General features: G+C 44.5%; 1 protein-coding gene across 1 annotated transcript; it reads right to left on the bottom strand.

Annotated features, from left to right (window-relative positions):
* Positions 1–224: 224 nt before the first annotated feature.
* On the bottom strand, positions 225–27103 carry Suclg1 (succinate-CoA ligase GDP/ADP-forming subunit alpha). Its single transcript, XM_055596387.1, has 9 exons — positions 26843–27103; positions 21394–21497; positions 16032–16148; positions 12417–12629; positions 12164–12221; positions 9877–9960; positions 7887–8038; positions 1821–2009; positions 225–445 (listed from the first exon to the last, which is right to left on the bottom strand). The coding sequence occupies exons 1-9, from the start codon at positions 26937–26939 to the stop codon at positions 419–421; spliced, it is 1041 nt and encodes a 346-aa protein (XP_055452362.1). The 5' UTR covers positions 26940–27103; the 3' UTR covers positions 225–418.

The raw sequence follows: 27103 nt of genomic DNA, 5'->3' as shown, positions 1-27103 counted from the left end.
ATACATATGACCTAACTATGAGTCAAAGGCCTAAGGTCTATGTCTAGAATAGACAAGCGTCGTACAGAGTTGGTACAGTCTCATTCAGCTAAAAGTTTGGGATGTTCTCCACAGAGCATTTGTTTGCACGCACACGCGTGCATGCGCACACACACCCTTCTATCTCCCCAGCCCATCACCTCCCACTACCATCACCAAAACAATGAAAAGTCTCCACAAGCATGTTCAAATCAAATGATAGCTTTATTATCTGTCTCTGTTACATAGTAAGTGAAAATAGCTCAATTTAGAACATTTTGAAACTTGCCTGGATTTCCCATGTACCGAGAGGCCAGTGTCAGACGTGTAGCTGACAGTCTGGACTGGCTCTCATGTCTATGAGATTTCTCCCACAGCTTTAAAGAACTTGTTGTGTTCTTCACAGCATCTTCCTCTTTTCAAATTCCTTCACAAACAGGAGAGAAGAAAAATGCAAATTACACTCATGGGAAAGGGATTGTCAAACCATCTCCTCTAATACCTCAGCTCTGCAGAGGTAAATGCACAGGAACAGGAATCTTGTGCAAAAAGTAGCTATTTTCAAATCAGCCTTTGCCAGCACCAGTCTAAGCAACAAGCAGAGCTTGACTTTTCCCTTTAAACCCCAAAGCCAACAGGGAGGCTTTACCAATCCTTGCATATTCACGGCAGAATTGCTGCTGCTGTGGGTGTCACTGTTTATCAGAACCTGTAAGGTTGTGCATTCGAATTCAACAGGCCCTTTAGTAAGGCAATGAAGACTTTCTCAGAGAATAAAATCCAACACTGATTTAGTTAGAATTTGAACAAAACGTCAAGAACCTTAACTTAGAAATCCCTGAAACAAACAAACGCCCCAGACAGAAGGAACAAGGTTAGTGGGGCTGCCACCTGCTGGAGCAAAGTGGGAAGGCTTACAAAGGCATTCCAAACACCTTGCTCAGACTTTACTAATCTTCCACTCTTCTTTCAACCACTAAGAATTATGATACTCAAAAGCAAGATACACAAAGACTTGATAAATAAGGGTTTAGAGTCCCTAAAACGAGGGCAGGGTTCACATCAAAGCAGAACTCTTGAATTATCTGGAAACTGTTCCCTTCTAGGAAAATAATTTGTGCCTATTTTCAGCTTAAGACACAGGGTTCTGTTGTTAAGAGACAAATGTCATCATGAGCTGTTGTCTTATACACCTTTTGTTTTGCTTTTTCAAGGTTAAAACTCTAATAAAGAGGAAAACAGTAAATGACAGGGGGACAGTCTGAGATTCAAGAAGACATTCTGGAATCACTGCTGGGACTACCAGAGCAGATCAACTGAGGTGCACCACAGTATCCTACTAGAAGAGAGAAGCAAACACTCAGCCGAAATGAGCTCCTCTAACCTGTGAGTCACTGGAGGGCACCACACAGCCCCGCCTTCCTCACACAGCCCCGCCTTCCCCACACAGCCCCGCCTCCCTCACACAGCCCCGCCTTCCTCAGGCCCAACCCCAGCACCTCTTTACTGTTTGCTTTAATGAATTGCAGCCCCTCCCTCTGGAAGCAGGCAACTGTGGGGTCAGAATGGCTACATCCCAAGAGCTCTCCTGGAAAGCACCAAACACCAAACACAAGGCTACAACCCTTCCACATCCCTGGCTAAAGATCAGGGCACCCATGGCCTCTGAAATGCTTTGCACACCATGCCTCGTCAATGACAATAAAGCAAAGGTCTACATGTTTGCCTCAGGAAGGTTTTCCATCACGGCATCAGAACAGCAGGCTGAGGAGAGAGAAGGAACCCAGCCACTGTGTACTCACCTTATACATGGTGGAGCCCAGCTGTGCAGGAGACATGCTGACAACAACACCTGCACTCTGAAGAGCGGCGATCTTCTCTTTGGCACCACCTTTTCCTCCAGCAATAATTGCCCCTGCGTGGCCCATCCTTCTGCCAGGAGGAGCAGTTATACCAGCAATGAAGGCCACTACAGGCTTGGCATTTGGACCCTGAAAAGAGAGAGTGTAAATAGTTGAAGAGTAAACCAGTCAAACTGAACTTCCAATCTGGAACTTCTGCAAGCATTAAGTGGCTTGGGAAGGGAAAATCCACCACTCAATCCAGAGACTGATATTCTCCCCCAAGAGACTCAGCCTTCCGCAACAACACAGAAGTTACTAGGCAAAGCCTTTTACCAGCTGAGTACCAGCACCACGCCATAAGCTGTTCCACAGATACCCACCTGAACCCTTCCTTTGATAACTAAAAAAACACACCCACCTGAAAACTGAGTTTTGTGACCTGTGACAATAACGCAAGACTCAAGACCAATCAGTTGGCTTGTTTTACTACCCAGCTTCACATCTGGAGTTGTTATCATTCTCATCCTTAATAAATGACCTCAAAGAAAAAGATGAGGAGTGACAAGACACAATGTCCTACTAAGACTGCATGTCCGTGGACAGGCACATTACTAATGTATAGACCTGGACTTCCTTATATGAAATGAAATGGAGAAGGCACTAATTCTCACCACTCTAAAATTCTACACTCTAAGAAAGATGATTAAGGTTGACTTTATTAAACAAAAATTCTAGCACACAGACTCATTTACATAACTATCATTTTACTAGATTTTGACATTAAATTTTTTAAAAGTTCACACAAAGGAAACTTCTAAGTTGTTTCTAAACTCTGGGCTTGCACTGTAGTTCAAGAAATATTATCAGATATTATCAAATGTTTACATATCAATCCATCATGAGATGCCACTCAGCAACACACTGACTATAGATGGTTAGGTTTCACAATGAATGCAGGGAGAGCAGGTCCATTCAAATATACAACCTCTGTGTGTATCAATGCCATGGCATTAAATTCTAAGCTATCTATTCTAAGTAGTGATATCTAATAACACTATAGTAAAAATTAAAACTGAGGGCCAGTGAAACGGCTCAGCCAACGAAGGCACTTGCCCTGCAGGCCTGGTGATGTGAGTTCAGTCCCTGGAGCCCATCTAAAGGGGGAGGAGACTCCATAAAGCTGACCAGTGGATCCACATGAATGTTGCAACATGTGGGGCACAGCTGCACCCACACCCACAAAATAGAAAACCAACTTCTATAAATATTTGTGAATTCACGTTAAAACAAACTTTTAAAATAGTGTCCAAAACATGCTGGTGAAACAAGTGGAATTTACAACTAATTTCTACCACTCTGGCTGTTTAAATTAATCAATTGCTTTTGCAACTGGCTTGTTGTGAAAGCTCATTTAGCTAAAGTACAAGAAGAAAATCCAGCCTCAGACAGACAGACAGAAAAGAATGACATGTTTTAACTGCCGCCAGGATGTCTGTGAATACTCTCTGATACTATACAAGCCTCCTCAAGCGGTCACTTCTCAAAGGTCACATGCAATGCTGCAAACTGGGCAACAGCAAAGAACTTCTGTCCTCTGTCCTGAAATCCCCTCATGTCTTAGTGTCTCAATGATTCTTTGATCCATAGTGGTTTTGCAACACAGACTGTTAAATTGGAAAATATAAGTTCTTTGGGTATACACATCTTCCAAATCAGTAGTTCTCAACCTTCCTAAGACTGCAACCCTTCAATACAGTTCCTAATGTTGTGGTGACCCCAACCATAAAAAATTTTTATTGCTATTTCGTAACTGTAATTTTGCTACTGTTATGAATTGCAATGTAAATATTTTTGGAGATAGAGGTTTGCCAGATGGGTCATGACCCCAAGGTTGTTCCAAATGCTTCTATTTCACCATTCAGTGCCAACAAGCACAGGCCACCATCACTACCAGCATCGATCTCATCAAAAGTCTTTTACAGAAAACAGAAGGTCCTAAGCTCATGGTGGCAGAAAGCATTTTCTAAACCATTCACTAGAAAGCTCAAATGTTATCATTAGCAACAAGTAGCAGCAGTGGTTTTCTGATTTGGCCAGCTTTTGTACTGCATTCTGAAGAAGTTCTGCCAGACACCCAAGTCCAAAGAACCAGTCTGTCTGCCAGTTGTTCTTCCAAGTGGTTAGTGTTTGCCAGAAGCAGCGTAAGAGTGTTCTCCGTCCATCACAAGGCTCACAATCCTCTTTTGCTCACCAGGAGCACTCTTAAGTAAAACTGACTTTGTTTTTACCCACAGACAGCTGAGCTAGCCCACTGCTGTGACTCCAGCGGGCTCTGCAGGTCTGATGTCGCTGGCCTGTGCTGGTCCCCACGGCTCTTCCACGCTCTAGAGGAACACTACTACTGACTTCTCCACACTTGACTCAAAGCACTCCTCGCCTTCCTTACAGACACACAGCTTTTTCACCTAAGACTGCCTCACTACTCCCCTCGCGAAAGAAGCCCAACTCTTCCTCCCACATCTCCCAGGTGCCTGGCTTATGTGGCCCTGCTCTGCCCCTTGCATGTGTCTCTCTCTCTCACACAGCACACTGGGTGTGCTCGGCTCCCCATGTCCTCCTACTAAGCAATGAGCTCCCTGAACAGTCTCCCCAGTTCCCTAAGCCCAAAACTGCTTCAGTGCCTCAGAAACAGAATGAAAAGCAAACAGGCTCCAGCCATTCATTCACTCACAAGTGGTTTCTGCAGACTATGAGTCTCCTACTTGAATGGTGTTAACATCTATCCATCTGTTCCCTAATGCTCCTAAATGGCAATGCTGCTGTACTAGGAAGGAAAGGATTACAAGCTTAGAATGTCAAAGAAAGAGCCAGTGGAGATTTCTTCAGTGGAGAAAACTAGAATCCGACAGCAGGGAAGTGTGGTAAGAAAACAGGACAGAGAGTGATAAGAGATGCGAGAGGCCTACACACAAGGACTGGCTGTGAGACTCAGTGCACTCGGTACACAGGATGACTGCCACGTCCTTCACCACCTGCCTGCTTCGGCCTTCAGCACACACTACTGACTGTTTACTCCTCGCCAGGCACTGTTGTCCCTTTTATGTAACACTTTGTCCAGATTTTAGTATGTTTGTCCTATACTATATGTCTAATATCTACTTATAAGTGTGTATATACCATGTGTGTCTTTCTGCTCCTGGGATCCCTCACTCAGGGTGATCTTTGTTTTAAGCTGCTTAACTCTGAACCATGTACATACCAGGTCTCAAAATAAAATAAAAAACATAAGTTGCTCTGTAAAACCCAACCAGAAATAATAAATGAAACAAATGTGCATGTTTTCCCACTAAACTTGTGAAACTATTCAAGGAACTCAGAGTTGGACCCTAATACACTTTAATATTCAATTTGACAGTGTAACACAGTATCTGATCTTTTTCTAAGGAGAAATCCGTTTTCACTTAAACTTAAAAACTTTTCTGAACTTAAAAACAGTGGGGTGGAAAAACGGCTCAGAGGTTAAGAGCACCGGCTGCTCTTCCAGAGGACCTGAGGATTCACACACACATGGCCGCTCACACAGTCTGCAACTCCAGGTCCAGGCCTTCTGACCCCCTCACACAGACATACATGCAGACAAACACCATTGCACATGAAATAAAAGTGATTTAAAACAAAAAAAAGGCAGCCACCAACAATCTATCCTCCTCATTTATCAGCACTCATCAATGCTTTGTATGGGCTATGCAAGGAGACAAGCAGCAACCTGGCACATTAATGGAGCACGGATCTAAGGAGGTAACAGCCAGTAACTAGAACACGTGCCAAGTGGGCCTTCACTCACACGTCCACACTTCACTGGACAACTTAAACGACAGACAGATTAATTTTCACTCCCTGTTTCAGAAGGTTCATTTGGTCTACAATGTGCAGTCTGCTGACATCTCTGTGTCCAGGAAACAGAGAGAGCATGGAGAAGGAGCAGCGCTAGTTAACACCACAAGGACTTGCCTCTACTGGCCTGCTTCCTCTACCTAGGCCCCTCTTCTAAAGTTTCAGAATCTTTACAGTGCTACCCAGCAGGGACCACGCCCTCCACATTTGAGCTTAAAGGGACCCTTCACATCCAAAGTGTAACACAGGCAGTGAAAACCCTGATTGCTTTTCCTAGAGACAAAGGCACCAGGTGCTGGGGAAGAAACTAGTGGCTGGGAAGGAGTGAAGACATCAGGGAGGGCATGACTGGGACAGCCCAAGTGAGCAAGATGAGGCACACTGCAGAAGGGCATGGGGAACTGTGGGTGAGAGCTCTGAATCTGGACCTGTCACTGAGTGGACACGGAGTGTGAGAAAAGTGAAAACAGCTCTGAAGTGTCTGCCGTAGATGGGAGCAGGTAACATAATCACACAGTTAAGAACAGATACAGGAAACAGACCGGGGAGGAGGAACAAGGAGGCAACTATGAAAAGCCCCACAGGATGTCACAGGAAGTGTGAGGTCTACGAGGCCCCCTCTACAGTGACAGCTCAGTGAAACCTCAGAACAGTGACAGCTGGGTTCACTGACACTGCTTCCCTGTTACAGCATCATTCAGACTCTAGCCCTCACACACACTCCAGCACGCTGTGGCAATGAAAGAACCAAAACAGCAAAGCTAAGGAATGTTCTCAACAGAAACAAAACAAGAAACAGGGTGGCGTGGGGTCGTTAGGGTGTGAAGGATAAGGAAAGAGACGCAGAAGTGAGGGGATAGCTGTTGTCAGCTTATAACTTCATGGCACTGCAGACCTCCACAGAAGATCAAGAACACTAAAAGCAGCCCTTGAAAGCTCCTGAAAGCACAAACAAGTGAAGAACACTGTGCACCAGGCTTACAGTTGACCTTACTGGCTCCTTTAACACTGCCATATTCTCTATTTGTCTTCTGGCACTTCATTCATTCGCTCAGGGCGTTGTTGTTGTTATTGTCTGGCTTTTCATTCATTCACTCCTCAGAATGTTGTTTCTCTCACAAGCAAGGGGGGTTATCCCCCTCTTTTATTTTTAGTATAAGTGTTTTGCCTGCATGTATACATGTTCACTAATTATGTGTCTTGTACCTGTGGAGACCAGAGGAGGGTACCAGATCCCCTAGACCTAAATTTGCAGATGATTGTAAGCCACCATGTGGGTCCTCTGCAAGAGCAGCAAGTGCTCTTAACCTCTGAGCTGCCTCTCCAGTCCCCATGTCCCCTTTTGCCTGGCCTCCTGAAGACCACTTCACACCACTCATTAGCAGTGAAGGCACACTTGAGGTCTTATGCCCACAGCTCTCAGTCACATTTACCAGGGCACAGCCAGGGTGACCTACACAACAGCCTGCTTCCAGCATTGGGGCCTCTCCTCCCTCACCCCTGTGACTTAACAAAGCCCAACAAAGGAGCTTGGTCCCCTTAGCTAAATGGCATGGCAATACAACAGCACACTGCTCTGTCACATATTTAACTCTAAGGCACAGGCAACAGGAAAACTTCCCCTGGAGCATACAGAAAGCTTTCTACTTGATCTTTGGTGTAGAGGGCTTTCTAGCTTAGGAGGAGGCAAAAGCACAGAGAAGGATTAAAAGAAAAGCTCTGTAGAGGGTCAGCCTTGAGAAAGACAAAGGACATTCATTTATATTCCCTTGGAATGGAGAAAAAGAACACCAGGGCCTCGGATGTAGGTCAAGTCAAGTGAGGGCTTGTGGCCTATGGCCTGAATTCTCTCCACTTGGGAAGAGGCTAACACGTTAGTGACAGTGAGGGGTGAGGCCTGGGGTAGAGGGTTCAAAGTAGAAATGTAGAGAACAGCATTGTAGGAAGCAGGAAACAGGATGAGCTCGAAGCTAGAATTCGATGTGTGACAGAATAAAAATACTAGGTTTAAAGTTAGCTTTCATGTTTTCTTGAAAAATTAATCCATTTAAAAAAAGAAGGGTAATTTCTAAAACAAGCCCCAGTGTCAGTCAGGAGCAGAGAGCTATAGTCTTCCAAACACAGACTTACTGAATTGTGTTCCTTCAGAAATTCAGAAGCATGTTCTTCAGCATGACCACCAATTTCACCAATCAGTACAATACCTTCTGTGGCAGGATCATTCAGGAAGACTTCAAGGCAATCAATAAAATTTGTCCCATTAAAAGGGTCACCTCCAATGCCTGAGAAGGTCAATAAAAAATGTACAGATGAACCAAGGAATTTATATTAAGAAATATTCTTAGTTTTTATTCTGTATACCCCTTCAATATTTTCAGATGGAGCATCACTTTTCAACACCCAAAAATAACAAAATGATACCTGTTTCTTTTTACAATACCACATGCATGGAAATGGTGATTAGTTGCCCATCTTTACAAAACCAGTCCTCTCTACATAACCCATAATACCATTTCACACTTAGAAGCATGCCTTGAAAGAAAATGGGTGTTTAGGGAATGAGTGTGTCTTAACACTTGTTCTTGCTTCTATTTCTTTCAGTGTGTCCTTAACAAACTTGAAAACAATGCTCAGAAAGACAGAGCTATTTGCTTTACATACAGCATAGGAAAAGCTTAACAATGAACACATTTCTTCACACAGAGAAATTCTTTACAAGTGTGCTGCGGAAAAACTCCTAAGTTTGAAGACACACTATCAGTGAGCAACAGGGTGAAAGGTTCCCTTGCCATCTTCCTGTAGATTCCAGCTGGGAAATGGCAGAGCCTGCACCAAGGCTCTGCTCTGATTACATGACATTTAAGAATGAGAACTTGGATAGCAATCAAACAAATGTTCCCTACTCTCTGCCTGCCAATGTTTTATTTTTTAAGTTATAAACTTATTGAGGATAGCAATGCTTTGCGCAATGAGGGTGAGAAAAGGAAACATTACTGATTAGGTGGCTCCTAGGTGTCAACTCCTGTTGTCTGCTTTTACCAGCCACTGGTGAATCCCCAAGCTCTGTGAAATGGCGTCATTTCCCTCCATTTACAAGGGAAGAACTGAGCTTCAAGAAGATGGAATTGACAAGTCTATTTCAGAACCAGTTCTGATTCCCCATCATGCCATGATCTTATGCCTAACATTGTGTCCTGAAAATAGAAGGGCTCAATTCATGTTGTCAATTTGAGTTTACTTGTTTAGGTGGTAATAAGAATATTCCAGGGCTCTATTCTATTATTTTTTATTATAAAGAGATATTTTTGAAAGGCTTTTAAGTGGTATTTTGAGGATTTGAAAATTTAAAAATAAGAAGCTTGTCTAGTTTTTGGCAAAAAAAGAACAAAAAGTCAGGTAAATTCAAAATGTAAACCCTGCTCTGACTTTTTAAAGTGTCAAGACAGTCTTGTGTGGCACACAGAGAAGCCCTACGGCACGTTACCATCCTCAGCCCTGACTTTCTGCCCAGTGAGCTGCACACCGCAGCCTCAGCTCAGACGTGCGCCGGGGCTCCCAGAGAGAGGTGGTGAGACAAAGGATTCAGTGACTAAAGCACAGAACATAAGTGTGGTAACAGAATGCCAAATATAAGAGCCATTTCTTCACAGCATGTGAAGTAAGTGATGCTTTCGGCACAATGCCCATGCCACAGGCGCCTGTCCTATACTGTGCACTCCTCAACCTAGAGTCCTCTTGAGAAACACAGAAAGCGCCACTTCAGCAAACTAAACATGAGATCATAATATTTTCCTACTAAAATGGTATCAAAGCCTATTTATCAACCACCTGATGTCCTTGGCACGGGACAAGCTTCTGAGCTCATCCTGTTCCCTGCTTCCTACAATGCTGTTCTCTACATTTCTACTTTGAACCCTCTACCCCAGGCCTCACCCCTCCCTGTCGCTGACATGTTGGCCTCTTGCTGAGTGGAGAGAATTCAGGCCATAGGTCACAAGGCCACATTTGACTTGACCTCCATCCAAGGTCTCCAATGTTCTTTCTCTCCATTCCAAGGGAATATAAATCAATGTCCTTTGCCTTCCTCGAGGCTGACCCTCTACCGAGCCAAAGCACTCACCAATACACAAGGACTGCCCCAGTCCAACTTGGGTTGTCTGGTGAACTGCTTCGTAGGTCAGCGTGCCGGATCTGGATATAATGCCTTAAAAGGAAGAGCGAGACTGTCAGAGTGGGGATGGCGCACTGCCAGACGGTAATGGGGTAAACAAAGTCATGTCATGCTTTGCCACCGAGATCAACACTATCTCCAAATGATGAAGACAAAAAAGGAAGGATGGCATTAGTTAGGGTTGTTTTCTGACTCTGAAACTAATGCCAAGACAAATAAACAAGAAAACCTTAAAATCCCTCTTCTGAGAATTTTTATGGAGAGGATAATATTAATATAAACTTGGTAGACATAATCCTGCTTAGGGCAGTGAAACGAATTGGCTTTAGGTACTCTATCACTAAACCATAAAAACAGCATTAATTATATTTAGAAACACTATCTACCCTCCCCACAGCTATTTTTCCAAGAATTTTCACACCATATAGGCACATTTCCTCTGGATTCAGCCAGTCTCCCACCTAACTTCCTTATTGCATCAAACCTGTGTTAAGAATGCCTAACTTCATAACCAAGGTCTATGGGAAAAGAACAGCAGCTCATCAGGCTCGCCTATGCTCCCCTGTGCTGCCCAAAGACAACTAGTCCCATGCAGCAATCCATGCAGTACTTACTTTACAGATCTACCATGCAGAACAGAGATTCCTAATTCCATACAAGAATAACTAACTTTAGTTGTTACAAAATATCAAAATTTTAAGTTAACTAAAACATTCAGAGCATTACTCTGAAGCTTGAAGAGCTTGGACATATCCATGGGTTGCTGTTCTGAATCTCCTGCATAAGACTTTGTCCAAACAGTCACACACTCCTACTAGGGCTAGGAGAATTCTTGTCTGACTAAAACAAAAACCACAACCATCAGCTAACCATGACCTCAGCTAGCCATGACCATCAGCCAACCATCTCTACCTACAGCCATAACTATTAATGCTAAGTAAACACAATTATCACAATAGGACATCATTGATGATGTAGTCTGCAGAATTAGGTTGTGATGTTTAACTTAGCATTAATAGTTATGGCCATAGGTAGAGATCAGTCAACACTGTCACCAACTATTACTATGGAGAAACAGTATAGCTGAGAGTCCAGATTGAAGCCTAGCGCAACTAACTTTGATATGTTGATTGGCCATTTCCTTCAGGGACCAACTAAGTAACAGTACAGTTTTCCCAAGGCATTTTGAGAAAGTCTGTTACATCCATGCAAGCAAAGTAAGTCTTAGGAGGTAGAAGCAAGCAGATCTCTGTGAGTTTGAGGCCAGCCTGGTCTACAGAGTGTGCCCCCAGACAACGAAGGCTACACAGAGAAACTCTGTCTTGGAAAAGAAAGGAAGGAAGGAAGGAAGGAAGGAAGGAAGGAAGGAAGGAAGGAAGGAAGGAAGGAAGGAAGGAAGGAAGGAGAGGGATACATAGGAAATGTCAGATATGAATCCTTTCAAACAAATCTAATAAACTTTGTGTTTAGGACAAAGAATTAAAGTCCTTTTATCTTTCCCACCTTGAAAATGTTTTTATGTTTAATCCTGCCCACCCAGGAAAACCTTGGTTTACACACAGGCCCAGAGCTGTAGTCCAGTCTAGGAACTGGATGGCCTGGAGTGGTGGCCCTTTCTTCCTCCTTTAATTCCCATGTGCTGATTCTTTTCAGACTGGCCAGCTGAGTAAGACTGTGAGGTCTGACCCTGGCCAGTAGGGAAAGGACAGTCACTAAAAGCCAAGCAGACTCCTGTCTCTGTGCGTGCTCTTCCACGTGCAGCCTCCTGATCAAGAGTAAAGACATGAGAAGGTGCTCTTCAAGCTCAGCCGTCATGGACACCACAATAAAAGCCAATGCATCCCCAAAAGAACAAGAACGAGTCTGCTGAAGAGCCCTGAAGGAGGACAGGTAACTGGGACTCTACCCTCACTAAATACAAAATGGCATAGTCATCTCCGACAACTATCTGGCAACTTCTTTAAAAGTCAAACATACTTAACTTGTGTTCTTGTCAATTTTGCCCAATAGAAATCAAAGTGTATCCATAGCAAGGCCTATATTTTAGTCTTATTCCTAATGCTCAAACTTGAAAATAGCCCAAATGACCACTAAGAAAATGGATAAACAACAGCTGTAAAGCTGCATAGAGCAGACAGCTGCTGAGCAAGAGGCCAGTGTTCACCACAGACACAGAAAGCACAGAATAATGGAATTTTTGTTTTTTAATCTATCAGAGAGGAACAAATTTACTCACCTACTTTTCCTTTCTTGTGAATATGGGCAGGCATGATGCCAATTTTGCACTCTCCAGGCTGGAGGAAAGTAAATTACGCTTTCAGAAAAGTTCGAAAGAAAAATTCTAACTCCTAAGTCAGATACACACACATACATACACACACACACACACACACACACACACACACACACACACACACACATTTTAACTAATTTGACCATTTCACTTCATGAAATGCTAAATACAGGCTTCCTTCAGATTTTGCACTCACATTGATGATTCCGGGGCAGTTTGGCCCAATTAGCCTCGTCTTTCCCTGGCGTGTCAGTTTGTGCCTGACGCGTACCATATCCTGCTGTGGGATACCTTCCGTTATGCACACAACCAAGGAAATTTCCGCGTCAATCGCTTCATCAATGGCAGCAGCAGCAAAAGGAGGAGGGACATAAATGACGGACGCTGTCGCGCCTGTTTTCTCCTTGGCCTGAAACGTGAATCACAGCTGACTGAGTCACAGGGAAATATATTTAACAGTCTAACTGGAATATTGTCTAGGAAGGGGCCACAGTCAGGCTCTCCTCACTGCCTCCATTCTGTAGTTCAGGACACAGTCTTCTCGGTCCTCTCCGAAGGCCACTGTGAATAAAAGCTTCTGTACATCTCACCCGATCAAAGGACAGAAAACCTCAGACACTGCCCGACGTGCACCTGTGCTCTTCCTCCCTGAGACTGCACAGCTTCACTCTTCTTCCCAGTCTCACTAAGAGGATCCAAACTCTGCTCCTCCTTAGAAGACCCAAGGCCAGGGAGCCCAAGTGGTCAGAATCTGGCCTTCAGGCATTTGTTTTAAATCTATGGTAAATATCATCAACAAACAGTAAAAGTAGTGTTATAGATTTATCTTTATGGTGTGTGTGTGTGTGTGTGTGTGTGTGTGTGTGTGTGTGTGTGTGTATGCATGTGTGCTCACGCTGACATCATACAGGTGCCCTCAGAGGTCAGAAGAGCACGCTGGAGCCCCTGAAACTTGAGTTACAGGCAGTTGTCAGGAGTCCAGTGTGGGTGCCGGAAAGTGACCAAACTCAGATCTTCTACAAGAGCAGCAAGTGCTCTCAAGCCCACTGCTGGCCAGTCCCCCATGCCAAACTGGGGTGTCCTTCGTTATATTTCTCACTTCATGCATACTTAATAGGAACCAATAAATCAAACCAAGTGCATACACAAACAAAGAAGTGGATTAAATAAGCATTACACGTGTGTCACCCATGCAATGCATGGCCATTTACAGTGTCCCTCTGACCACTGCTCTCTATGTGGCCATAACCTGCTCTATATGTGGCCTTGGCACATATGCATTCTTCGACTCATCTTTTGTTTCAGGATTTTGTTATTGCTGTTTTTCTGAGGCAGGGTCTCTCTATAGAGCCCTGGCTGTCCTGGAACTCCCAATGCAGACCAGGCTGGCCAGAACTCACAGAGATCCACCTGCCTCTGCTGGGATTAAAGGTGTATACCACCAAGCCCAGCTCTCCATCCACCTTTCTGAGTGGCCATGCCTCCTACTCTAATGGAAGTCCCATAGCCACAGAGACAACAAGTGCTCTGATTACAAGAGCAGCAGCACCTATTCCACAACAGGCCTGTGAAGACTTGAGCGGGAATCAGCCAGGTTTCCGGAGACTCCTGAACCAGAGTATTCCAGTTTACAAATCAGGATTCTGAAGCCTGGGGGAGGGGCTCAGGAGGCCTCCTCCCCGAAGGACTAACAGTAGTTAATGTTTGTGGCAGGAATGGATGTCATTTTCTTCAGTGTTATAGCCACTGGCAAGTTGTCCTTGCTCAAGTAGCCTCCAAACCAGGCACAGGCAAGCCACTCCAAAAAACCTAAGTGTGTCACAAACATGAAGACTCAAAGCAGGAGGGAAATTCCTGGGGAAGAAGAGCTCCATTCAGTGAGAAAGATGGGGCGTGAGAATGACTAACATATATACACATACCCACACCTGTGTATGTGTATATATGTGTATATACATATATTTTAACTGTGTATGTGAATGAAATTGCCAAAGAATTTTTTAAAAGAAAAGAAGATGTTGGGATCAAGACATAGATATGGTAGTACATGCCTTTAATTCCAGCACTCCAGAGGCAGACAGATCTCTAAGTTCAGGGCCAGATTAATCTACATAGCAAGTTCCCGGACAGCCAGAGCTACATACTTTCTCAAAAACAAACCACCAAACAAAATATAGTAAATAACTACAAAGTCACATAGTCAGAAAGGGGCAGAGCTAATATTTAATCTTGAGTATATCAGGATTCTGATTCTGAAACATCTGCTCATTGCAGCTACAGCAGGCCACTCTCTGTAATCAAGACAGGAATCAAAATGTTTTTGGAAGGCTGTACCAAAGGATTTTATACAAACTATAATGCAGAATATATAGGTGAAGTAGAGGAAAAAGCACAAGTAAAAGACAGTGTCTTGAAGAATCCGCCCTGAATGAGTTCATGCTGCCAGAGACTGAGTTTTGACCACTATGTTCCCAATAAGCAGTGTCATCTCACCAGTGTCCAGATAACAAAGTCAGAGCCCACTGACAGTTTACCTACAATCAGGTGAAGGATTAGAAGTCATTTATTAGTTAGAAAGATGTAACAGTAGGTCTGTTGTGGCGGTACATGCCTGCAGATATCCCAGCCCTCAGGCCTCAGACACCAGTTAGAGCAGCAGTTCTCAATCTGTGGGCCATAGCTCCTTTGGGGACCAAATGACCCTTTCACAGGATTAGTCTTAAAACCATGGAAAAACACAAATATTACAATTCATGACAGTAGCAAAATTACAGTTACAAAGCAGCAACGAAAATAATTTTATGGATAGGAGTCACCACAACATGAGGGACTGTATTAAAGGGTCGCAGCACTAGGAAGGTTTAAAAGCACTGAATTAGAGGATCGTGTGTTCAAGACTGTATTGGGTTAATGACAAGACTTGGGGGCAGGGGAAAGCAATAATAAAAGGGAGCTAAGGAAAAGATGGAAATCAAGGTCAGAACCAACAGATCATAGGCATGTCACATTTTACTGAAAAACAAATCCCCAAATTCTCCTATCTTACGACTACAAACACTTCCAGACACAGGCAACAAGTCCTGTGCACAGGGGAGCCAAATGCAAAATCAATATTATTCTTACTCATTCAGAAAGTTCTTTGTAAGAGCTGAATGGGAAAGGAACAGTATCTGTCAAGGACCTTACAGCATCTCCAAATTCCATCTGCCTGTGTCACAATGAATAACACATAACCTGATTCAACAAAACTATTGGTTTACAAAGCCTAAAAACTGAGAGGGGGAAAAAATAAAAAAGACTGATTCACCTAAAATCCCATATTTGTAACTTTTTCTACATTTTAAACTTTCTGGGGCAAAATCACTTTAAAGAAACAGCAACTGGTGAAGAAAGCAGATCTAAATACTGTCTTTGGCACACAACACTCTAAGTGCCCGTTCTTGGCTGGGAGACCTAGGGCAGAAGCCTCGGGGTCTGCAGCAGCAGCATCCTGGACCTCCGTGTAAAGGCACCTGCTGTGGAGGGTACGGGAAGCCCGGCCGGGCACTGTGCATGAGGCACCCAGCACCGCTCACAGTGTGCACTCGAAACAGTTTCTCACACAGCTGCTGACAGAAGCCAGGCCACAGCCCCATAGTTATATGTGATAACTATACACATCTTTAGGAAAACCCACTGCTGGATTTTACCACAGTCCCAATTTCTCTAGGTTACTAGATATCCAGAAAGCAACGTGGAAGGCACAAAACTAAGACCTCTACCCACTGAATGCCTGTCTTTGCCTTGCTTTTTCTCAGAAACCATTACTTACTTCCTTCACAGTATCAAAGACGGGTAAGCCCAGGTGTGTCTTGCCACCCTTCCCTGGCGTGGTTCCTCCCACGAGTTGGGTGCCGTAGTCCAAGGCCTGCTGGCTATGAAAGGTGCCCTGTGAAGAAAAAGCACAATACCCATAAAAGAGGCAGACAGAGGCAGTTGGGAAGGGCAACCTCAGCAACTTGGGAAGAGAAAAGCACAGCGAGTGCTCCTGGGCAACAGCCCAAGCCACGCCCTCTCACCCGCTTGGCAAGCACCGCCATCAACCCTCAAGTAAAACTGGCTTCTGCAAAGGCAGAAGAACCAGGAAAGAGTCCGATTCTAGTCCCTTCTCTGTAACTGGCTGCTGACTGAAAAACCCTGTTGCTGGCTTGAAAAACCATCCCATTTTCCCTATTCCTCATCTCTTGTACCCCACTTGGACCAATTTCAGATCCATTACGAATCGTATCTGTCCAACTCTGGCTCTTTCACTTTAAATTACATATACAGCAAAAGCACAACTTGGTTTAATCTAATTCACCACCACCCACTGTGACACATACACACATACACACACACAAATAGTAACTAGAGAAAGCCCAAAGCTTTGCTCACTGTTGTTACTTTAATTAAGGATCAGTGAAGCCTCACTGGGTCTTTCCGACTTCCCTGCCACTTCCTGCATTCCCTGTAACCCACTTTCTCTGACAGCCTTCCTGACCTTTGGGACAAGGGCCTTCCTTGTCATGGGAGGCCATCTGGCACCATATTGAACAGTATTCCCAAACTCTTCCCCTGACAGGCCACACCACACCCTCCCCCAAGCCCACCCAGCTGTAACAAGAGCAATGGCTCTGGAGATTGGGAGATGCTTTTCCACTAACATTCATGCCTGTTTCCTCCTGTTCTCCTCTCTTCTTCTCTTTATCTCAGCCAATGCCTTCCGGGATGCCACCCTTACCAAGGCAGCAGGTAGACTCTATGTGCTGACGCTTGCCATTCACACTCGTCACACAACTAACCAAGACCTCTGCCTACGATCACACACTCACTGCCTACCTAACACCTCTCCCTACAAAGGAAGTAGGTGTCTGACTGAACATACCTCAACCCTGCTCCATCTGTTGATGGCAATTCCACTCCCACAGACATTCAGACTAAAAGTATGAGGTCACACTAGATTCTTCTCCCTCTTAAACCCTGAATTTAGAGCCATCAGTAAATCTCACCACTCCATTCTCAAAACAGCCGCTCTCTCTCCTACCTATTGCTGAAAACTGTGTTGGCTGATGTCACCTCAATTCCTAGTGGCTTATTGTCTTTGCTCCCTTCAAGTCTGTTCCCCACAGCAGCAAGTGATACCCTATAAAGCCTGAGGAGAATCCTTCCATCTCTTTCCAGTTCATTAACCATGGACAAGAACAGTCAATACATCATACGTACCCTGTGTCCTCACAGCAAACCTGTCAGCCCTCTTTTACTGTTGTGAATATCTGACTGCAGCGTCCATGGCGCCTACATGCCGCCAGCCTGCCTGCCTGTCCACCCCCGTGATGGCCTGGAGGAGTCACTGTGCATAAAATACGGCTACCTAGGCATCTAGTGGTTCCTGCACACATCTCTCTTGGATCCTAACTTGGAAAGAAAACCTTCCCTAACCAGCTGACATTAAGCCTTCTCCCCACACCAACCACATGGCTCCACATACATCCGACTCCTCCTCCTTCCCCTGGTCTGTTCCTCCACAGTGATTATACTTTCTAGTGCACCACACAACTTACTCACGGATTTTGTTGATGTATTTCCTCCTCTCAACTGGGAGGTACATTCCACAAAGGTAGTGATTTCTGTCTACTGTGTTTATGGTAATATGTGTTTATTGTAATTCAACACATTTTATATATAGCATATACTCAACAATGACCAATCAACAGTGAAAAGGTTTATGTGGTCATTCTATAGGAACCTAAAAATGCTAAGCCAACTACTCAAGTTCTTAATTATTTAATGCATAAAAACTATGACTTTAAGGACTTTAGAAATTTTTCATTTAAGGTTTTTGTTTTTTATTAGTTTTTTTGCATATTTATTTTCAAGACAGGGTTTCACTGTCTGTCCTAGCTGTCCTGGAACTTGCTTTGAAGGCCAGGCTAGCATCAAACTCACGGAGATCCACCTGTCTCTGCCTCCCAACTGCTGTGATCGAAGGCGTACGCCACCACGCCCAGCTTCAATTAAAGTTTTTATACTAGCAAACACAGCCCTCAGCAAATTAAGCAACCAGTTTGACGCTAAATGATGGAGTTTTAGAAAGAGCCACAATTCAGTGCTTTGCACTCTGTTAAAACAGTGCTAATCCATGTACAAGCTGCAGACCAGCTGATCTAAAGTGACAAATGACCAAGACAGAAGGGGAAAAAAGACCCCAAAGGAGACAGAATAACAAAAATCTAATTTACAAATAATAATGTCCCTTCCAGGTCTTTAATACCCTGCTGGGTAGAGTCTTTCAGAGGCCCTCTGTGGTAGGCTCCTGTCCTATTCCCTGCTTTCTCCTTCTCCGGATATCCGTCCCATTTGCCTTACTGAGTGAGGATGATCATCTTACCCAGGGTCCTCCTTGCTTAGCTTCTTCAGGTGTACAGATTTTAGTATGTTTATCCTATATTATATGTCTAATATCCTCTTACAAGTGAGTATATACCATGTGTGTCTTTCTGCTTCTGGGATACCTCACTAAGGATGATCTTTTCTAGATCCCACCATTTGTCTACAAATTTCATGATTTCCTTGTTTTTAATTGCTGAGTAGTATTCCATTGTGTAAATGTACCACAATTTCTATTTCCATTCCTCAGTTGAGGGACATATGGGTTGTTTCCTGATTCTGGCTATTATGAATAAAGCTTCTATAAACATGGTTGAGCAAATGTCCTTATTGTATACTTGAGCATCTTCTGGATATATGCCTAGGAGTGGTATAGCTGAATCTTAAGGTAGCACTATTCCTAATTGTCTGAGATAGCACCAGATTGATTTCCAAAGTAGTTGTACAAGTTTACATTCCCACCAGCAATGGAGGAGGGTTCCCCTTTCTCCACATCCTCTCCAGCATGTATTGTCACTTGAGTTTTTGATCTTAGCCATTCTGACGGGTGTAAGGTAAAATCTCAGGGTAAATTTGATTTGCATTTCCCTGATGACTAAGGATATTAAACATTTCTTTAAGTGTTTCTCTGCCATTTGACATTCCTCTATTGAGAATTCTGTTTATCTCTGTACTCCATTTTTTAATTGGATAACTTGATTTGTTGCTGTTTTACTTCTTGAGTTCGAGAAGACAGGATCTCCACAAAGAGAGCAACAGAACCAAAAAACCTGGGCAAAGGGGTCTTTTCTGAGACTGATATTCCAACCAAGGACCATGCATAGAGATAACCTAGAAGCCCTGCACAGATGTAGCCCATGGCAGCTCAGTATCCAAGTGGATTCCCTAGTAACAGGAACAGGGACTGTCTCTGACATGAACTCAGTAGCTGGCTCTTTGATCACCTCCCCCTTGGGTGGTAGCCTCACCAGGCCACAGAGGAGGACATTGCAGCCACTCCTGATGAGATCTGATAGGCTAGGGTCAGGTGGAAGGGGAGGAGAACTTCCCCTAACAGTGGACTGGGGAAGGGGTATGAAAGAAGAGGGAGGGAGGGCAGGGGTGGGAGGGAATGAGGAAAGGGGCTACAAAGTGAATAAACTGTAATAAATTAAAAAAATTAAAAGAAAAAAAAGACTTACAATTACTAAAAGTGCAAGCACAAGGAAAGTGGGTGAGAAACAGCTTAATTGGAAGGAACTAAAAGACCCCAAAACTAGCACTCAGGAGGCATAGGCAGAGCTCTATGTGCTCAAAGCCAGCAGGGCTACCCAGTGAGGCTCTTTCAGAGAAAGAGAGGAAAAGAAAAGAAAGAATAGCAAAACTAACCCTGGAATCAAAGACTTGAATAAATCATTACCTAATTTAGAAAGCTTCCTAACTCAGAGTCAGTTCCAAATACTATTTATACATGAAGCACAGCTCTTACAAAGATATCAGAGATTACAGCGTCACAAGAATGTCATATAGTTCAATGAACAGGAAAAAATCAAGTGTAATGAACTTCCACAAGAATGTGATTATGGTTAATAAAATGTAACTAATAATAAAAATCAAAAAATAAAATAAACAAATAAAGCTGCTAAGAACATTAAAAAAGACTGTGACTATGTGCTAGCATGACATACGCCAGAGTCAGCTGTGCTTGGAGAGAAGGTGGCAGATGCACCCCGTACCTCTGTGACCGTCCTGTGAGGACACCTGTGTGTGGACACGGTGCTTGTAGTGTCTGGCCGGCCCTCTGCTGCCGCCCTGCAGATTAAAGGCTTGGCAAGCTACCTGGGGGCCTGGGCCTGCACCTACCTTTGGGAATTGCATTAGAGCAGTTCTACAGGACAAATGCTGTTAAAACGCATTATGTAAATACAAAATATTCGCACGTGTTTTTTGAATGAGACACAGGGTCCACAGAAACAACTCTGCAAAGCAAACACAAACCCTGTCCTCTTCAGGATTGTCTCTTCACTGACACCTGTGTAGCTTTTTCTGAACTGAAAACAAAGACTGATGTTTACCATCTCATTCCTTAGAAAACTGGGGTACCTGTAGTTTTCATCTGGAAGGACATATGCCAAGTTTTCAGAGGATTCCTGGTGAGCAGAATGACTGGAAAGAGGGAAAGGAGACTCATGATGGTTTTACTGCAGAATCAAATCATGGGCACATTCTATGGCAGAAGTAGGGAGAAGGAAACGTGTGACTAGAAAAGAATGAGAACCAGTTCAGATACATAAGGGCAAGCTTGCCCTCTGACTGCTTCAAAGACCACTTGCCCCAGAGAAAGCACTCGATGGGAGAAGTCACATGATGGTTCATCTGCCCACACTTTGCAAGAACATTTCTGTATCTGTGCATTTCTCCACACTGAGGTATGGATTCCATGTTTAACACAAGCTTCTCTTTGTAGTTTATTTACCTATTTATAGTTTATTCACCTGTTGCTATTCAAAGAAACAGTAATCTGCTGGAGGAAAACCAGGAGTCTTGTACTTGCTGAAAGAGGGGGGAGGGGCTGCCCGAAACGGTCGTTCCTGTGCATTCTCAAGCTAAGATGAAACAGTGTTCATCTTACAGACTCACGACACCACCTGACTTCCTCCTAACACACAGCCCCTTAGTGTACAGTATAATTCTGTGTCGATCATATATTATTATTTATGTTATTGAAAGTAGAGGATGAATTTTACATCTTTGGTCTGCACTTTAAATGAAAATGTAGATGCACATACCTGCTTGCCTGTGAAGCCCTGGCAAATAACCTTCGTATTTTTATCAATATAGATATTTTTCCGGGAAGCCGTATAAGACCCGTGTCGTATCCCATTCTGTTGCACTGAGAAGTAAAGAAAATATGACATATTATAATTTCCCCACACTGCTGAAGCATGATTTGAATTTAGTAACTCATTTTTTTTAAAGAAAAAATCTTCTAATGTAAAAGCAAGGCTGTAATGAACCAACTTAATACTACTTTTTAAATCGACAGGTGCATCATGCACCGCGGGCACAAACCAGAAAAAAACAAAGGGGCCTGCTCTCTTCCCAGCACCCCCTTCGCTACCGAGAAGCACAGTCTTCTAGCACTTTCTGAACTGAGAAAGAAAAGCTGAAATTTGTAGTTTTCATTCCCCACAAAGGAACCTGGGAATCAAATTTAAGGATCTGAAATCATTCCTTCTAAGTTTGCTATGAGCAGCACCTCACTCCAGTGTGAACCCCTGTGAACACAGGTGAGCTATGAGGCACACTTTGGGAATGTGAGAGTTACTCTGTAGTTTATTCCTCAGTTAGAGCAATGCAGAGAATTCTAAGTCCTGGAATAAATCTGACTTACTTTGAGCCCTTCTGATGCAGGATTCAAAACTCACATATAAAACAGAGAAAATAAAGTGAGCTCCAAAGTAGATAAGAGAAATATGAAAATGAACAAATAAAAAGTCACATTCCTAAGTCATTTCTGGCAACCCATCTCAAGGAAGACTGAGAAATCTAAGTAGCTACAACACCCAACTCCTACGTCAACAGCCAGAGCAAAGAACCATGCATGCCTCACAACAATGCAGCGCCTTCTAAACCTCCACAGAGCCACTTACGCTGTCTTCTCTATGGCCCATCCTGGCCTCTTCAAAGCAGCAAGGCCTTCTACCTACATCAGAGGAGCCCATGAAAGTTGGCTCCAGAACAAAGCTTTCTCCGCGTGTATTTCTCAGCGCCTACCCTGCACACTTTTACACTTCCTGGTCTTCAGACCTCAGGTGCCACCCACCACTGAAGAAGCACGGACCAGCTTTAGCCTGATCCTCTGGGAAAGTGTTTGCATGTAACAGACAGCCGCACTCCTGAACCAGACTATGCTGAGCAAGGGCTGTGGGGGCACTCTGCAGCTGGCACAGGGAACAGCCAAGAGACATCATGACAGGGCTTCCAGGCCCATGAGGCTGACCCCACTGCACTGTGCAGCAGAGCCCAGGGATGTTACTCAGATCGCAGACACACTGAGAAAGGCCATAAACAAGAACCACAGCAGATGACGATGATAGAGCAATGAGAGACTGAACTTTACCGACACAGAGAAAACGAACACACTAAATTAAACTGCAGGCCAGGAGAACAGCCTAAAGACGGCCACCAAGAATATGCTGATGGTGAGAGCTATGGGCCACCTCCACAGGCTTGGCCAACATAGCCTTGGTACTGTTCCCAGAAGCAGCTGAGATCACTCTCAGAAGCCAGACAGGCCTGAGCTAGTGTTTATGGTCTGCTGGTCTCCAGCAATACAAGCCAGGGCATTGCTTTGATCTTCTTAACCTTAGTCTTTCTGTCTGTAAATGGGCTAACAGCTGCTCACAGTGAGTGAATGGTATTAAGATGATGCCTGTGGATTAGGCATCAAATTGCCTGGTACATTCCTGAAATCCTCTATAAGCACAAAGATATTTCTTCCCCTAAAGCAGTGGTTCTCAACCTGTGGGTCAGGACCTCTTTGTGGATTGAACGACCATTTCACAAGGGTCACCTAAAACCATCAGAAAACACAGGTATTTACATTATGATTCACAAAAGTAGCAAAATTAGTTATGAAATAGCAATGAAAATAATTTTACAGTTGGGGTCACCACAACCCGAAAAACTGCGTTAAGGGTTTGCAGCATTAGGACAGTTGAGGACCACTGCCCTTTTAGAAAATAGAAAGTTCACACTTCACAATCAAGCAAGTCCAACATTCAGAGAGAGAGAGAGAGAGAGAGAGAGAGAGAGAGAAGGGTGGATGGATGGACCAGCATGGGAGGTCAGAGAATAACACTGTAGGGTCAGCTCTCTCCTTAAGCCTTCATATGGGTTCCACGGATGGGACTGAGGTCGTGTGACTTGTGTGTAAGTGCTTTTACCCACTGAGCCCTCTCACTGGTCTGTCCTTGCGTACATTCTACTATACACGAATAAACTAACCTCCTGCTACACTGTGTACTATGTGGCATTCACTACATAGACAAACATTCGTGTGGGGTAATCTCACTGTAAAAATACAGATAAGCATGTGCCTCACCCGCTAATGTGCGATTAAGTAAGTTTGCATACAGCATGTAAAACGGCTCCGGTACAGTATGTGCGGCATCCCTCATCTCCTCTTGCTATCCTTATGATCACTGCTGCAGACTGAGCACAGCAAACTTCTGTAAGAAGTCAGTGTGGCAGCTATCCACCAGGTGCTAGAGGCCATGAGAGCTTAAGACAAGACTTGGATCCTTCGCACAGAAGCCTCCTGACTCTATAACAGAACCAAATGTTTAGCAAAGAAGCTCAGAGCTACAAAAGGATAGACTGAAATAAGTAAGATGCCAAACGAAGGGACCAGGTACTGAGAAAGCTGTTTTCCACAGTCAGGTTTGTCAGACATCCACAGAGCCAGTCCTTTCTCCTACAGGTAGCACCTACACCACTTACAAGATGGCTGGTGTCATTAATGTTGCAATACATAGCGAAGAATGGCTGTCAGGTGAGACTCAAACCTTTGATGACCAGTACCCCTAACCAATGACCTGACTCTATTCGTGACAACACTCTTCAAGTCAACCCTGAAAACTATGTCACTGTCTCCTTTATCCAGGTATACGTTATGATGAATTCAATAATGTAAACTTACTAACTGTTCTGGCCCACCTGCAGCTGGATTATCAAAGAAACTAATTACAGAGAAAACCATTTGTCCAGCTCACAAACTGAGCCTTATCTGTCCAGCCTGCGGTGAGGACCGCTTTGCCTGTACTACCACATGGTAGAAGAGCAACATGGGAAATAACAGGATGCCAAGGTGCTAGCCAAGTCCACGCGACAGCCATGCTTGGTAACTCACTCTAGGAGGAGAAACCCTGACGGACTTCTTCTAGGCACACTGTTGGGGTGATCTAAACACCTTCCGTTACTCCTCTTAAAAGTTCTACCACCTCACCTGTTAGCACACTGGAGACTCCTAGCATGTGAACTCTTGGGGCACACCCAAACCCGTCCTAAGCAAAGCTTTATATACAAAGGCTATTGTGATCCCCGCATGAAGAGGCCTTGTTGTGCTTGTTGTGTGACAAAACTTCTCCCGGGGAGATGCAACACACACATCTACATACCCCACACACGGAGCTCAAAACAGACCAAAGTACAAATAACAACGAAGTCCAGCTTAGCGAACCAATACGTTGTACTGGGGTTACTGACTTGAGCAGAAATGACTCAAAGACAGCTGCATCACCAACGTCCACCAGAGCACGAGTGACAGCCCACAAAGCTAGGAACCTGGAGCACACTGCACAGTCTGCAGGCAGCTGAACAGGCTGGGCAGTGCCCTTTTCTGGTACCCCGGTTGGTCTAAATCTCTTCCAAGCAGCTTGGCTTGTTTCTGCTTCTTCCAAGCAGCTGGTCAGGCCTGAGAGTCTTCTTGGCAGCTTGGCTTCTTTCTGTCTAAGGGGCTCAGCTTTGATTGCTTACTCTGACAGGGACCGGTCTAGTGAATCTGGTCAGTTTTAGAGACTTCCTGGACCTATTTAGAGATGTTTGTTTTCCTTTTTAAAAGCTTCCTGCAGGATGGGATGTTTTAATTGCAGAGGAAACTGTTACACAACAGATCTACAGGGAGCACCTCAGCAGCTACTTACACCGGTACACCGGTTAGCCACCCTTTGCTGGATGTTCCTAACCCACTGGCTGACGTGCACATCAGGCGTCCCACGTCTTAACCCACAAACTATTCCAATTAAGCTAGATTAGGCCCATAACCAACACATTAGTTTTTAAACTCTACTGACCACAGTAATCACTGGCATAGCTAATTTCTTTCTGCCCTTCTATCTACAACACATTCAAGTATCCTTTTAATCACTCAAGGAAGAGCTCCAGAAAACTTTCCCAAATGTGCTCAACTCTTTCCTATTTGGCAAAGTTATCAAGTCAGACCTTTGTCCTCAAAGGCTTGGCAAAAAACAGCTTCTGGATGAACACTTATCCTTGAACATTTTCAGGATATTCAAGAAAGGAATTAAGGCCCACCTACTATTTTATGCAAGAAGAAACAGAAACAACACATAACAAGGAATAGAGTTACTTGAATATTTATTCATGAGTTGTAAATTGACTCATTTTTTTCTGCACAATGAAACCAAACCACTCATCACTTGCTAACAGCTCTTAAATCTGGATATATCTGACAACTTTAATTGGCAATCATTTCTCCTGTTAGTGATAGGCAGGTCAACGCTGTGCTTTACAAACCACACTCTCTCAGACTCATTGCAATATGGTGCTATTGGTTTGGTTTGGTTTGGTTTTAAGACAGGTTTCCCCTACGTAGGCCTGGTTTGGTTTGGTTTGGTTTTTAAGACAGGTTTCCCTATGCAGGCCTGACTGTCCTGGAACTCACTTTGTAGACCAGGCTGGCCTCAAACTCAAAAATATCCACCTGTCTGCCTCTGCCTCCTAAGAGCTGGGATTAAAAGCGTGGGCCACGACACTTGTCAAAAAGTCATTTTTTAAAGGACTATTATACAAATATGAACGGATTAGCCAGACTTCAAACAGGACGTTACTGGTCCCAACGTTGTGTTCTAACATATCTGAGACTTTGGACGCAGCAATAATTTTCTAGAGTCAGCACTACTGAAAGAGTAGCAACTCCCGAAGATAAGACCTCAGACATGGAAGTGTTCACAGAGCCTCCTAAGGAGTAAATGCCTGCTAACCCTAAGCTACTCCGCGCCTACAGGGCGGTGCTGACTCCGGGTGCATAACCGCCTTTCCGTTGGCCCTACTACTACTCGACACAACGGTCAAGCTGTGCCTGCACTCCAAGTGCAGGACCCTTCAGTAACAGGATACAGCCTCTTCAACCAGGACGCTCACTCTCCTAGCAGAGTCCATCCTGGACCTCTTCACCTTCGGCTCCAAGTACGGGCCAGCCTAGACGCCACCTCACCCCACCACTCATTACCGCGGGGACCAGAATAAGTTCCCGGGTCTGCAAGACGCCCTGCCCTGATCCGCGGCCCCACTGGACAAAGCCTCCTCCACCCAGAGAGCTGCCACTAGGGTCTGGCCCCGTGGCTCCTCGCTCCTCCCGGGGCCACCCCCGGGTCCAGGACAGGGAGCCCTAGGCCTGCGGAAACATGGAGGAAGAGCCCTGGCACGACTCACGGAGGAAGGTGCGCGACAGCAGGCGGGCAGCAGCGAGGCCGCTGCTGCCGGAGACCATGGTCGCGGTCGCAGCTGCAGCTACTAACGCCGCGGTCATCCCCCAATGACACTCCCAGGCCCCAGGGACCTTGGCATGAGCCAAGGCTCGCGGAGAAAGGTGTCCAGAGAAGTCGACTGACTATATTGCTCTTCTCGGAGTCTCTTCTCAAACAGAGAAAGTCACGGGCGGAAAAATAATAGATGAACACCGTTTAAAAAGCA

This window comes from Psammomys obesus, unplaced genomic scaffold (assembly GCF_907164565.1).
Source record: "Psammomys obesus unplaced genomic scaffold, mPsaObe1.curated_primary_1811, whole genome shotgun sequence".
Lineage (NCBI taxonomy): Eukaryota > Metazoa > Chordata > Mammalia > Rodentia > Muridae > Psammomys > Psammomys obesus.
The sequence above is the reverse complement of the archived record's forward strand: the minus strand, read 5'-3'. Positions and strand labels throughout refer to the sequence as shown.

What these genes read in the sequence shown, in the direction of transcription:
- Suclg1 (XM_055596387.1), bottom strand. Translation starts at nt 26,939, where the DNA reads ATGACCGCGGCGTTAGTAGCTGCAGCTGCGACCGCGACCATGGTCTCC. An exon ending in TTCTGAAGGAACACAATTCA is followed by an intron (nt 2,010 to 7,886) that starts GTAAGTCTGTGT and finishes CTCTCTTTTCAG; the next exon opens with GGTCCAAATGCCAAGCCTGT. An exon ending in TGGGCTCCACCATGTATAAG is followed by an intron (nt 446 to 1,820) that starts GTGAGTACACAG and finishes CTGTTTGTGAAG; the next exon opens with GAATTTGAAAAGAGGAAGAT.